The 13424-nt window shown below is 39.6% G+C and overlaps 1 protein-coding gene across 2 annotated transcripts in view; it reads right to left on the bottom strand.

Moving 5' to 3' along the window:
• The window catches only part of HECTD4 (HECT domain E3 ubiquitin protein ligase 4), a 121496-nt gene that overhangs the window by 18485 nt on the left and 89587 nt on the right, over positions 1–13424 (bottom strand). For both annotated transcript variants that reach the window (XM_073313568.2, XM_073313567.2), the window contains exons 46-60: positions 13132–13293; positions 12889–13037; positions 12504–12583; positions 12215–12378; positions 11433–11670; positions 10826–10962; positions 10530–10656; positions 7607–7744; positions 7025–7161; positions 6712–6872; positions 5516–5697; positions 3511–3716; positions 3016–3146; positions 2526–2731; positions 1395–1574 (exon numbers count right to left, since the gene is read on the bottom strand). In XM_073313568.2, the coding sequence (XP_073169669.2) occupies positions 1395–1574; positions 2526–2731; positions 3016–3146; positions 3511–3716; positions 5516–5697; positions 6712–6872; positions 7025–7161; positions 7607–7744; positions 10530–10656; positions 10826–10962; positions 11433–11670; positions 12215–12378; positions 12504–12583; positions 12889–13037; positions 13132–13293 (2398 nt within the window). The remainder of the gene's footprint in view (positions 1–1394; positions 1575–2525; positions 2732–3015; positions 3147–3510; positions 3717–5515; positions 5698–6711; positions 6873–7024; positions 7162–7606; positions 7745–10529; positions 10657–10825; positions 10963–11432; positions 11671–12214; positions 12379–12503; positions 12584–12888; positions 13038–13131; positions 13294–13424) is intronic.

Here is a 13424-nt window from a genome sequence, read left to right on the forward strand (position 1 = left end):
GGCTTTAAATGCATCACCTTGACTAAAATTAAAAAAATGCAAGAATACAATCTGATCAATGGGCCTGTGTTTACTGCATTCAGTTTATCTTGTGATGGATGTCTTCACATTTCCAGTTTTTGTTTTACTCCAAATTTTTCAATTCACAACGCATAATTGCATCACAAGAAGCTGTCAGGAGAAGCTGGAGGTACTAGCAGCTGGGTAGGGATAACTGAAGCTTTGTGGCATTTGGGAAAGTGTCGGAGACCATTTGTGCTTATGGGCAAGGCAACAATTTTGGCCTGGAGGTCATGGTAACTGTTCACAGTAATTGTGAATTTTAATGACGTGTGTGAAACCTGCAGTGATGGCTCCTGTGAGCCTGGCTCCCTGCTATGGGCATTGTGACCGGGCCGATGAGGTCACAATGCCACTCTGGTTTGCTGCGTACACCCGGTCATAGATGGAGATGGGGGACGGGGATGTGCCAAACCTGAGTGGCGCTGTGACGTAGTGTACCAGGTCACCATGCCTAGAGCGGGAAGCGGGGCCCAACCCAACAGGACAGGAGCCACTGCAGGAGGAGGGAGCGGTGGACTCTCGCGCTCCGACACCCCCACGTCTCTGTGATTTTTTCATGACTCTGGGGTTTTTTTCCCTTGCACCTCTGCAGTGAAATTGACTAAAAATTTGAATGGCAAAATCATAGACTTAATTTTGGGATAAGCCCACGACCTGGATATTTCTCTTAAAATGATCAGCAGAGAAGCAGTTAGTGTTTATACTTAGATTTTCCCGTCTTTAAGGTTTCATAGTTAATACAATGAGATAAATATGAGTGGTGTAAACGGCCACGTTCATGATTTTAAGCCACCTGGAGACTTCGGAGGACAGCACTCTAGCAGTTTACACTCTATTCAGATTTACAAAATCATTTTCACAACCATGAGTGTTAGATTTTTTTAAAATGAAAGCTCAGAACGTAGGCTTCTCTGGCAAAGCACTGGCCGCAGTACTGGAGAATACAAAGGCTCCTGGTTACTAAGTAACCTCATTATCAACACATCCTTGCATTGATGAGATAAGGGGTAAAATTTTCAAAAGCTCTTAAGTGACTCCTAAGTGTCATTTTCAAAAGTGATTCAGGCACTTAGGTGCTCTTGAAAATTTTACCCAGTGTACTTAAATAGATATCAGCTGGAAAGTCTTCATGTGATTTTTCTAGTACTGAGTTTATTTTAAAATTTGGCATTATTAAACCATGCGAATGCATACTGTTTTGGAGTTTAGTAATTATGATGGAATTTATGGTTTTAAAGGAAGTTTAAATACTGTAATTTTTCTTTCTGAACATTCCAGTTGATCAGCTGTTTCATTGGTCATTAAATACTCAAAAAATACTGTACTCTCACCTAAGAGTTCCACCATTTGTAGGAGAACTGAAGCAGGGATAGTATCCAATTCATCTTCTGATTTTACATCACCATCCTCTAATTTCCACGTTAACAGCTGTTCTGTAAATGCCATAGCCAGAGGGAATTCGAGCGGAAGAGAGTGCAAAACTAAGACAGCACCAGGAGGGGGGGATACTCCTTAAACAAGACGACAGAGAGGAATTCCCATTACAATTCTATAAACTAGAAGGCAACAACTGTGTCAAGAAAAAGCAAAGTCTTATTAGGCCAGGTTCAAACATTGTTTTAAATTTTTCTAAGCTTAAGAGTTTGTTAAGTGAGGTAGTTGATTAAATCGACTAATCCTCTCATTAAACAGAAATGAAAAGACAGAAAAGGAAAATATTAAGTTCATGATGTAGCCAGATGTAGAGTTCTGGATTTGTATTTGTATTCATTAAAATGTGTAGATCTTTCATATTCATTGTACTACAGACAATGGTTTCCTGAATATTGACAGGACACTAGGGCTAGTGCAAAATGGAATACAGGAATTATAGTGACCATAAGTGGTGAGACTTTGAAGAATTTATTGAAAAAAAAAAACCTTGCTTTTTTGCCTTTTCTACCCACCTCCCCCCAAATTATAAACCAATCAAGCTATTTCTCCTACAGGCTGGCGGGAAGAAAGAATGTTATTTCTACTGAAATATTTCCAAGGGGCCCTGATCCTACAGTGATGACGGCCAGCCATATAACTATCTACATAGCTAAAACTAGGTTAGAATGTGGCATCTCAAATAAAGCACCGACCTGGGGCAATGGATCAGGACTGAACTTAGCAGAGTGCAGCCTGCTCAGTCACCCACCCCAATCCCTGCAGCAAGCAGGGAAGACCCCCTGGAAAAGCATCGGCTGGCTTCTGAGAACTGATGAGACTGCAGTGTGAGGTGCTGTCAGTTTAGAACTGCCCGGACAGTATCAAACCTTGCCTGTTTAGTTAGTGACAGTATACTCCTCTTGCCTGGTATTTTCTGGTACCTTGTACAGAACACATGAACAGAACGTAAGTTTGGTGCTGCCTCAGGAAACTCTGATAAATAAGGTGATTTAGCCTGTCCTCAGTTTGCAAATACTAAAAACATTTACCTAATTTGATGTGGACCTTGTCAGTGGAGATAATCACTGAAGGATACTGATTGGTTGTTGGGGGTGGTGTCAAGCCTGTGTTGGTTGGAGAGGCATCCCGAGGGTAACATACTGCCTCAGTTAGGTTTAACTGACCGTTCCTCTTTATTTTATGACCAAGACCATAGACAAACACGCGAGCCCATGGAGCCTTATACAGGGAGGAACTAGAAAATAACCAGAAAACAATTAAATTAATTTAATTAATTAAAATTAATAAAACCCCAAACGTAAAAAGGACACAATCAAGGGGTATGTCGTATCCTTCTGCACTATCATCCCCCACCTCTCCAAGATAAATCCTTGAAAAGGTTTGTGTCGAAAAATTAACACAGGCATTACACAGACTTCCCAAAGAGGTCTTAGAGAGAGGCAGATCACAATCCAGGCCCAGCAGCTTAAACAGGGTCTCTTTATAACTGGTTGCTCTCCCACTTCCTTAATAACTTACTCTTTGCGGAATCCAGACTGACTTTCCTTACAGGACACAACTACAAAAGCAGCCCCAGGAAAATTAACATCCATATTGACTTTGGACTCTGAAATAGGGAAGTCTTCAGCGGGGAATTGTTCTGGTGCGGTCTGTAAAATGACATTTAACAATGAAAGCCTCGGAGAAGCAAAGCAATAAGCCAAAACCCCTTCCTTGCCCCTTATTTTACAGCTAAAAATAGTACTGCAAAGTAGTTACATAACTTGAGACCATTCATTTCAGTACTACACAGGCTATCCCCCTGCATGTGTGCACAAAGTGTACGGTATGACCAGATAGCATTGCAGTGTGTTCACAGAATTTTGAATTTAAGGACAGTAATAAGTATTGTAAAAGTATTCTAGCAAGAAAGGCAATCTCTCTAGAGGAAAAAGATTAATACATATTTTAATAAATTCACATTTTCTTCACAGTACTATAAACATTCAGAAAGCATCAAAAAATATTGTTTACCTGAAAGAAGGAACAGATTTGTTTAGTTAGTTCTAACAGACTCTCCTCTCCTTGATGTAGTGTCCGAGTGATGGCTACAGTCAGCCACTCCCTGATTTGTTGTGAATTGCCCTGGTAGAAAAGATCTGTGGCAGAACAGCTCTGGGAATGGATACAATGCTGTAGGGACTGGGCCAAAAGAATAGAACTTGAACTGATTGTTCCATCTGTAAAGAACAAATGCAATACACTGCATATTGGAAGATCCTCTGAACTTATAAGCAGTCAAAGAAACACTCAAGAGCATGTTTTAAAAAGCTCACAGATCACAAGCCTTTATATCTGCATTTCTGCTCAAGTGCAAGTCCTCCTAAGGTTTAGCAGTATAAGGAATTCTTCCAGGGCCAAACCTGTGCCCCTGACATTGCTGACACAGAACTGAATGGAGGGTCGAAGGCCTGGTCTCATTCTGTCCTAGCATTACTCCAATCTTTACATGGACTCCCCCAGGAACAAAAGCAGTGCAAGGGCTCTGGGGCCACCCAACTGTGCCCCACCCTGGAGGCAGTCAGATATCTCCCTAACCCAGCATCACATACGTAGACATTGCTTCCTCCAGTGCCCATGTGGGTGGGGGAGTATCCCCATCCATGTGATGGCCTGGGAGACAGAAGGGGTCGAGTAGCTCCAGCTTGAGAGGTTTTTTGAGGCTGTACAATGAGTCCATGGTGCTTGGGGTTTTTCCCCGCTCATTCCATGAGATGAAGCGGGGAGAAGTGGTGTCCCTGTCCTCAAGCTTCTCCCACTCACAAGCAAGCTATTTTTAGGAGGCTCCCTATCACTGCCTCCCTTTCAGACTGCTGCTGTCTCCAGGAGCTGCGGAGGGCCAATTTGCAGTGCATGGCGGCACTAGACAAAGCAATTCCTATAGAGCCTGTTTGCAGAAATCCCACTCAGAGGGGTGCAATTACACATATTAACATGATTCAAATTACTCGCAGGTTAGCTAAACAAGGGCAGAAATGGAAAAAAAATATTGCTAAGAAGGCAGGAGAAGCAAGGAAGTATGGAGGGACGGTGTGTGCTTAATTACAAGTATTTAAATTGTAGTCTAGAAAAGGATCCCAAAGCCATGCAATTCCTCAAAATACTCTGTACTCTGCAGAGGAGTCACACATGATGCAGCCTCTGTGAGAGCGAATCCAGTCTCAGAATGATTTGGGGGAGGGAAGATCTTCAAGCGCTTTAGATTAACTTTGGGTATTAACAACCTATTTTTAGCTACTTTTTAGTTCCTCTTAAGTGCCCTGCCATGTTGCGTGCATCTCTTAGTATGCATAATGGCATTTGACAGGTTGATTTCCACCATTAACACACATTTGATTTAACCCAAGATCTTTTCCCAGAATTCGGCCATGTGCATTCTCTTAGACTCACGAGGAATTAGTTATCAGATTCATGACTCTGTTAGGAAAAGGATGAAATGTTCTGCAAAACTGGAGATGAGCTGAATTTTGAAAATGAAGTGACCCAACTGGCAGCTATATACCTATACTGAATTCAAACTGTACAACGTTTTCAGTTTCTCACAAAGAATCCCACAAACTAAAAGAAGAATAGCAACATATTAAATGGAATCTGTTTGGCGGAGGAATAAGGAGGGAGAAGTCTTTCCTACAGCTTACTTTTCATGAGATCATTAATAAACATTTGCAATGAACACACCTCAGTTTAGCCTAGAATTTACTTGACTGCTTTTACACAGTGGTTAGCCCTTTCTCTAGCTACTCATGGATCTAGTAAGAGACTGCTTATTTCATATGTTCATGCAAGTCTGAAAAACTTAATTTAAAAACAATAGCTCTTAATGGCTTCATGAAACAAACTGAAAATGGTCAGTTTCACGAAACTCCTAAACTTAATCAGTCTTTCACACAGATCTCTGTAAGCGCACACTGACATGGGCATTGCTATACTAGCGTATCAAAAGCAACAGAGCTGCTGCATTTTTCAAGTATTATTTTACCAGGAAGGGGTGGTGCAAGAAGTTGGTTGGACAGCAGCTGCAGGTGCTCCAGGGTGATGTCACGGATAGCCGGAATATGAAATAGACGAGTAAACATATGTGGAGATTTGGGGGCAAAAATATTGAGGAGAGCCATGCGGCAGTACAATCGCGCAAGTGAGGCTTCACATCGCAAAAGTTCTCTACAAAAAAGCGAGATACAGATTCATTAAAATAGGAACTATACCTAGCACCTTGATTTTTGGACCCACAACAGGCGTATGAACTTAAAAACAGCAATAATTTATTAAATAGACCCAGATCTTCCTTATTCACTTTGGAAAGCAAATCAATAGTGACTGAATAGGTAGGTTCTATATGAGAAACTCTAAACTTCTCACTACTGCTTATCCAATCTTTGGGCACCAGCAGGCCACAAGTTTAAAACCCCTATGGAGCTCTTCATAGTCACGGGACCCCACATGTATGGATCTGATGACAGGAACAGAGCTCTCTTTACTCGTAACTTTACTCGAGACAAGGGCAGTGAACAAACACGCTTCTCATCTCTAAAAAGAGATGAAGTGATCAATGCCTCAGTTTTAATTAACGATCTGATGGCCCTTTTTGGCAAGGTAAAGGTATAAATTCTTCCTACCCAAAATTCCCTTTACTTTCAGTTGGGACCTCAGATACGGTAGGTCTCTTCCACTAGTGGTCTTTGCTTTTACAGCTTGGTCTTCCAAGTTATGAGCTCAATCCTGTGAAGTGCTCTGAGGTCCCACTGAAGTCAGCAGGAATTTGAAGTGTTCAGAATCACACAGGATTGAGCGCATAGATGATAAACAGAAATTACCACCATCACAAAAAGTGACTGTACTTGACAAGATATTTGTATCCTTGCTAGAGCTAAATATTTATGAATAATTTAGAGATCATTCTTGTTTTAACAAAACCCTAATAAGATCATCATAACTCCTTTTATAAAAAGATGATCTAGCCAATACTATGTGGAGATCAAATGACCTCTTTTTAGGTTTAAACCTAGTGAGTGTACTAAGAAGGTGTTCAGCAGTTTTCTTGAAATCTACTATTTAAAGCAAAGCTGCAATAAGTAATAGATTTTACTGTATGAAACACTGTACGTTCATCCAAATAATATGCATGGAAATATTGATATAAGAGCTCTAAATACACTACATTAATTTCTTATTTACCTGTGAATTTGGATGTTTGTATTATCCAGAGTAACCAATCCATTTGTTGCAGTCCTCCTATAGCCAGCAGGTGGCCTTTCTAACATGTCAATAGGATACCAGTATCTTACCAACACGCCTTCACTTCTGAGATAAGTCTCTACTTGCACCAATTCATTTACCTGAAATGTCAAAAACAATGCCATCAATACATTGGACACATCTTTACTCAAAGAGCAGAAAACAGCATCTTACATGAACTAGCATGTTTCACCATGGAGATCAGAGAAAAATGCTATAACCCATTAAAAAACTTAAATATAGCTTTACTCACCGAATCAACGTCCAGAACAACACCATGGAGACCAAATGTCTTCAGCATCCCACGAATAGCAAATTTAGGTAAAGCCGTTCCCACAGCATTGCTGGCCACATTGTTACTGTCTGGGGAGCGAGTCACCACTGTGAGGCCTGGAGATAAAGGAAAAACATGTCTTCAAAACATCATTTAACATGAGAAGGTCCCGAATAAACTAACAGTATATACAAACTGACTCCTGCCACCCAGAATCTGATAGACTAATCTTTGGCTCAGAATGCACGAAGACTGTTTGCATTAACAATGCACAAGCTGTAGCCTTAGCACACCTGATTCTGCTGTTTGGTGGGTTGTTTTACACGTTCACTTCGTGCACAGCACGCGCATTGACAAGTGATTCACTTTTTAGAAAAGTTATTAAAAAAAAGCAAAACAAAAGCAGTGATTTAACCCCTCCAGTTCTATCCATTTATTAAACTAAAAACGTTGCAGCCTTAATTTAACCAAATAATGATTTTGTCCCATGTGCGCCAAGGTCAAAGGGTGTTTAGTCCTAACTTTTCTCCTACTGGCAAATAAAGATTGAAATAGACATACCTTTCCGAACTTTATCAATAGTGAATTTATTTGCTTCATCTTTGATATCCTCAATGGTAGGAAGATAGAGGTCTCTTGGGATACCACCATTTTCCTCATAAAGGAATTCTACTGTTTGTCGGGCTATATCGACCATTCCTGATAAACAGAATAGCATTTGGATTAGATGCTGGCCTTGGTCTTGTAACAAACCACACAACCTAACAAATATATCACAACATAGTCTCATTTACTCATTACAAGCCAGATTCTGCCCCCTCACTCATCTCTTTGGGTAAGAGGTAGCAAAATCTGGCCTTATGTCTAGCACTCAAAAAGACGAAATCAATATTATACCGATTTCTGGAGAATATTTATAGAGCTAATCTGTTTCAGGAAACAAGTTAGTTTACTACTGATGATAACTATTTCATAGTTAAATTAAATGTTTACCTGCAGACTACAAGCTATTCTGAAAAGACAGTGATAAAGACAACATTGTGGATAATCTACTGCCGCATTATATTAAATAGTGTTTCAAGCACTAAGTTTGTGCACTTTGGACAAAGAAAGTCATTTTCATTTAGTATTTACCTCTGTAGATTTGCTGTCCAAATAGAAATTTATGAGGAGTAGACATTTTCAAAGCAACATTCTAAGGGATATCTTAATTAGAGAGAGACTTAGAGAGAGAACTACCATAGGAAACAAAATAAGAATGGCATGGGTCCATTAGGATAAGTCTTAAAGATAACCTTCCTCAGTCATTTAAATACTTCTTATGCTCACTTAAAAGGGAAAGAAACATGCAAAAGTCCCAGTTCCTTTTGCAACCTGAGATCCTCAGAGCACCAGAAGGGGTACTAGCAGAGCTTTAGAATTCCTGCCCTCCAAGTTTTTGCACTATGTTCTAATGCCTGAATGGCTTCCATATCTGGAAATGTTGCACTTGGCGTATCAAGGGCCCTAGAGTAAACGAGTAGAGGAAAGGAAAACAGAAGTGGCAGAAGCTCTACTCTTGCCTCCCAGCTGAAGTGAGAAATAAACAGATTCTTCCAAAATACTAAGACTACTGCTCATCCTCATCAGGAGATTTTACTGATTATTGAAATTCTACCAACCAGGCTGATTTGAAGGGAGGCTTTCCTAACAATGAGCTAATATATCCTGCATTAGAACCCTTAACCTCCGCTACCCAGGGGTACATTAAACTAAGATTAATGAGCCAATGGATTATAATAATCATGAAACAAACTAAGAAAGAGCATTATAAAGGGAAAACCACAGCACAGAAGCTTGTTTTGATTTTATCAGAACAGAAATGTTTATCTACTTCATTTTTCATGACTTTTTTTTTTTAAAGGAATGTTTTATTTTAATCTGCATGAAGAAGTGACTAGGAACCTCAGTGTCAAGTGACTAGGAACAAAGACATACTCAGTCACTCACACGCTAGCTGCTGTATAAACTTTGACCTACCAAGTGCAATTAACTTGGGAGTGGCAATGAAATAAAAAAAAAGGACTTTTAAAGCAAAGAGGAGAAAAACTTATTTACAAAGCACATTTGTCATTGAATATTCAGGCTGATTGGTCCCCGTACATAAGCTGTAGAAGGCGGCTGTTGACTCTCCCGCTGAGCAAGTAATTGTATGTGAGGAAGAGCTGCCAAACTTGTACTGAAATGAAAAGTCTTTTTGCAGCATTCCCCTGTGTCCAAATCACTAGTTTATCAACATGGAAGAAGACACATCTTGGGAAAAAACCCTAACACTAGAGCTAAGGTTTCTAGCCATAAAAATAAAATGAGTTAGCATACGTCTGATAGAGGTTACAGCCATGCACTTTGCCAATAGCTCCTGAATAGCAAGTAAAATCAAGTATCAAAAGCAAATACACCACCAGGAGTTCACGAGAACTGTGTAGCATTTTTTGTCAAGATTTTATGTTCCTTAACCAAGTAATTTTGATTAAAAGAACTTCTACAGAAAAGTAAACGAAAAAAATCTCTGATCATACAAGATTATACAACTAAAAAAAATCTGTCATAAAGTAGAGAAATTAAGGTACCAACAATAACATTAATTTTAGTGTTGAAAATGAGCCAAATTAAGTCCTGAAGTTCCCATCCTTGCCTGGCAATGGTTTCCTGCAGAACTAGGTTAACAGGTCAGCAGCCCATATCTTTATGTTGTAATGGTTAGATCTTTGCAATGAAAAATGTAGAACCTTTTTTCAAATGAAAGTAGTGACCCTGTTGAATACAGTAGAATCTAGCAAAAAATGCTAAACTCCCCTAAAATCATGTAATACTTTATTAATTATTATTATTGCTGCATTTGTGACCTTTTGTGCCCAGTGTTAAAGCTTAGTTCTGTTTTTTTTGTGGGGAGATTTCAGTGTGGTACTTACACAAACTCCCTCTTACTGGTTGTCCCATCAGCCCCTATTCCTTGCCCAACTATCTCATAAGGGGGTAGAAATGTCATTAAGCTCTGCTAAATGCTAAAAAGCTGCCAACCATTTCAATCATCTATAACCTTTCTTCTTTCTAAAAACGCTTCAGCACTTTTCACACTTCAGTCAGTATTGATATAGCTGTGTCTAAAAAGTGTGTTTTAAACTCCCAACGACTACATGTTTTTCTGTTCTCATAAGACTCATAGCTCATAACCTAAAAAACAGAAAAGAGTTTGCAGAAACTTTCCACAATCCTCTACCCCACACAAAATCTCACTTTTGAGCAGAAACCAAGCATGGAAAATAATGTTTCTGTAAGTTACAAGCACGGGAAAAACAGAAGACTAAAACTGTTTTGCAGCCTTGACTCTAGTAAGTGCAACAAGGGTCTGGCTAGACCAATCCAGCTCCCACAGTTTCATTCCTGCATCTGTTATATGCCACATACAATTGTGATCATAGAAATAAACATTTGATAGTCATACCTAGCTGTAAAGCCCCTTTAATCTGGTCCAGACCAGACTTCCTCTCAGCTTCATTGCGGAACCGTCTTCTAATTGTAGGGAAAACCTTAGTCTCCCAGGCTTTAACCAAGAGGGCATAGTGATCCTCCTGGGAAGAGAAGTCAAACAAAAAACAAATGGCATTTAGAACAAGAGATTTAATGGAAACTCTAGTTTCTCAAAGCAACAAAATCAGTTCATGACACATTTTTTTTTAAATACAAGACTTGTAGCTAGAGAGCAGCTCTGTAACATGTGAGGTGTCCCATCTTCCTTACCCGGGGGATGTCGTCATCATCATCATCATCGCTTTCATCGTCTGCAATAGCAGGTGGATGTGGATCTGGGCCTGATATGAACAAGTTCTCATAGCTGAGTTCCATTTTATAATGACAAGAAGTGTCACTGTCATATTCTGCAACCAACCAAATGGAAATAATGAACTCCCAATCATTACTAGACATGCTAAAATATTTCATGAAGTTCTTCAGATATGCTGCATTCTGTGGTCTCTCTCCAATCACTTGGTGGAAGTTTAATGCATTTTGACATAGTGTAGCACATTGAATAATTCAATCAAGTGAGGCATCTAACTACATTCAGAGCCCTAATAAAATAATTTTTCATTATGGTTACTTTAACTCAGAACAATTTGAATGCTTTATTCCGTATAATGTAAAACAAAGATAACTGATTTTTAGAATGCTTTGTTTAAAATGAAGTGAGCATTTATCTGCCACGGTCTATTGCGTTTCTTTAACGATTATTGTATTTTATCTGGGAAGCACCCTGAGAATTTCAGTTTGAGAACATTTAAGTGGATTTAGACGGTTTTGCTGAAATACACTGAGCATGCGATTTAAATGCGACTAATGATCACTTTACGTTGCTGAGCTGTGGCAACAGCAGCAATTCTACAAGGAGGTCCGTGGGTTCCAGGGTCAGAAGCTATGCTGGTACCAGCATCGTTATCGCTATCGGAAGCCATGGCAAAAGGCAATGCTTCAAAGTTGGCACTTATTTCTTCAGCTAGGTCAATGCACAGATCAGCAGCATTCCTGTGAGCTTGTCCCTCAGCATAGGCAAACTGGCGAGATCCAAAGTTAGCCCGGACTTTTGTATTCTGTAACAAAATTCAAATAAAGCATAAGAAGTTTTTGTTTTAAAGTACTATTTTAACCCTTTGCTGTGATCTTCCTATTCTAAACCTTGGCCACAGGATGAAATCCCCACTGGTTATTACCATATCCTCTAGTGATATGGATTTCCTTGCATTATTGACCATAAAGGTTAAAAAATAAGTCCGATAATACACAATTGAAAAATATAAAGCTGCTCAATACAGTCTTTGAGCTATAATTGTTCAGCCTGGTGCTTTCAAGAGACAGTCATTTGGACAAATGCAATTTGCAGCAAGGTCACTGTTAAGATTAAAGTGAATTAATAGTAAAGTAAGGCCTATTAGTATATAAAGATTAACTCAGTCTCCTCATCAGACCAGCTTTACTTTATTGTCTTGATGGGTGAGAATACAAGTTTTAACCCAAATGAATAAATAAAGGTGAAAATGATATTAAAAATAGGTCGTGGTTTCCACCCAGGAACATTGACTAGTGTTGGTGAAAGTCAAATACATCCCAAAGTAGGTGTTTTACTGTTAAACCTGCCTTTTTCTGAATGTGCACCACTGGCCACATTCCACCAGAGACATCCTCCAGATAAGGCCCAAGTCGCTGTCCACAATATGTGAAGTACACTCTTCCTTTAGCTGGCTGTCCTGGAGGGGGAGGAGTGCCTTCTGTTCTCTCCCAGCCAATTCCGGCTATATCACCTAGAGGAAAATAAAACACGACCAAAGAGAAACAAGGATTTTTCTGTTTTTCATCCATTACCTTGTTTATATTTAAGAGGTGTTAGGCTCTTTCAGCTAAGTAAATAAACTGAATTCTGACATACCAGGAGAAAGGGTCACATCTAGTCGAACACTCTTCCACTGTAGCAAGCTGGAGCCATTGTAATGCACAGCTCGTCCATTACTAAGAAAGTAAATGTGAAGAAGAAAGTTAAACATAAAAGAGCAGACCTCTAGGGTAAAAATATCATTGTAAATGACCATCAGTTAGCATTCAGGTGGTTGCTATATACTGCTAAAACGCAACTGGAACTATCCTCATTTTGATAAGGAATTACTATATTTCAAAACTTTAATTGCTCCATTTAAATTATCCGTTCGGCACTATTCAGGAACAAAAAGCAAGCCTGGTGCCAGTCCAGAGGAGCTTATACTCATTTTATGTAGTGCACCAGGCTGTAATTTTTAATGAACATATTTGCAACATACTTGTGAAAAAGACATGTGCCAACAGGATTTGTCCATGCTCCGTCCCGCTTTTCTGCTTCAGTGGCAAACCCAAATGAAACTATTGGACCAGTGTCATCATCTGTATCTCCATAGGAAACTATTTCAATCTCCCAGTAAAATGATGGGGCCTAAGGAAACAGCCACGCAGAAAATTTGTTGGTCATTTAAAAAAACTGAAGGTAAAACACCACAGAAATTTGCTCCATCACTGTGATTTCTTACTTGTACTGGAACTGGGGAGGTAGCGTAGATAAACGTGCCACGAGGCAGTCCCCCGCCAGCACTAGGGTCAGCCAAAAAGGTCACTGCTGTAAGATGTGATGAGAACATGCAGGCTCGCACAGGTGGAAACACTCTAGAAGCGCTCCAAGTAATCTCTTTGGGCTGTAAAAGAGGTAAAGAGTGTTTTAGTCTGACTGCATTTGAGGTCACAAGCTAGATTTCATTCTGCTGAAATCCAGTGTCCAAGATCTGCTATGGAATGCATACTCGACCCAGCATATAAAATAAATAAC

This window comes from Lepidochelys kempii, chromosome 15, assembly GCF_965140285.1.
Source record: "Lepidochelys kempii isolate rLepKem1 chromosome 15, rLepKem1.hap1, whole genome shotgun sequence".
NCBI classification, from domain to species: domain Eukaryota; kingdom Metazoa; phylum Chordata; order Testudines; family Cheloniidae; genus Lepidochelys; species Lepidochelys kempii.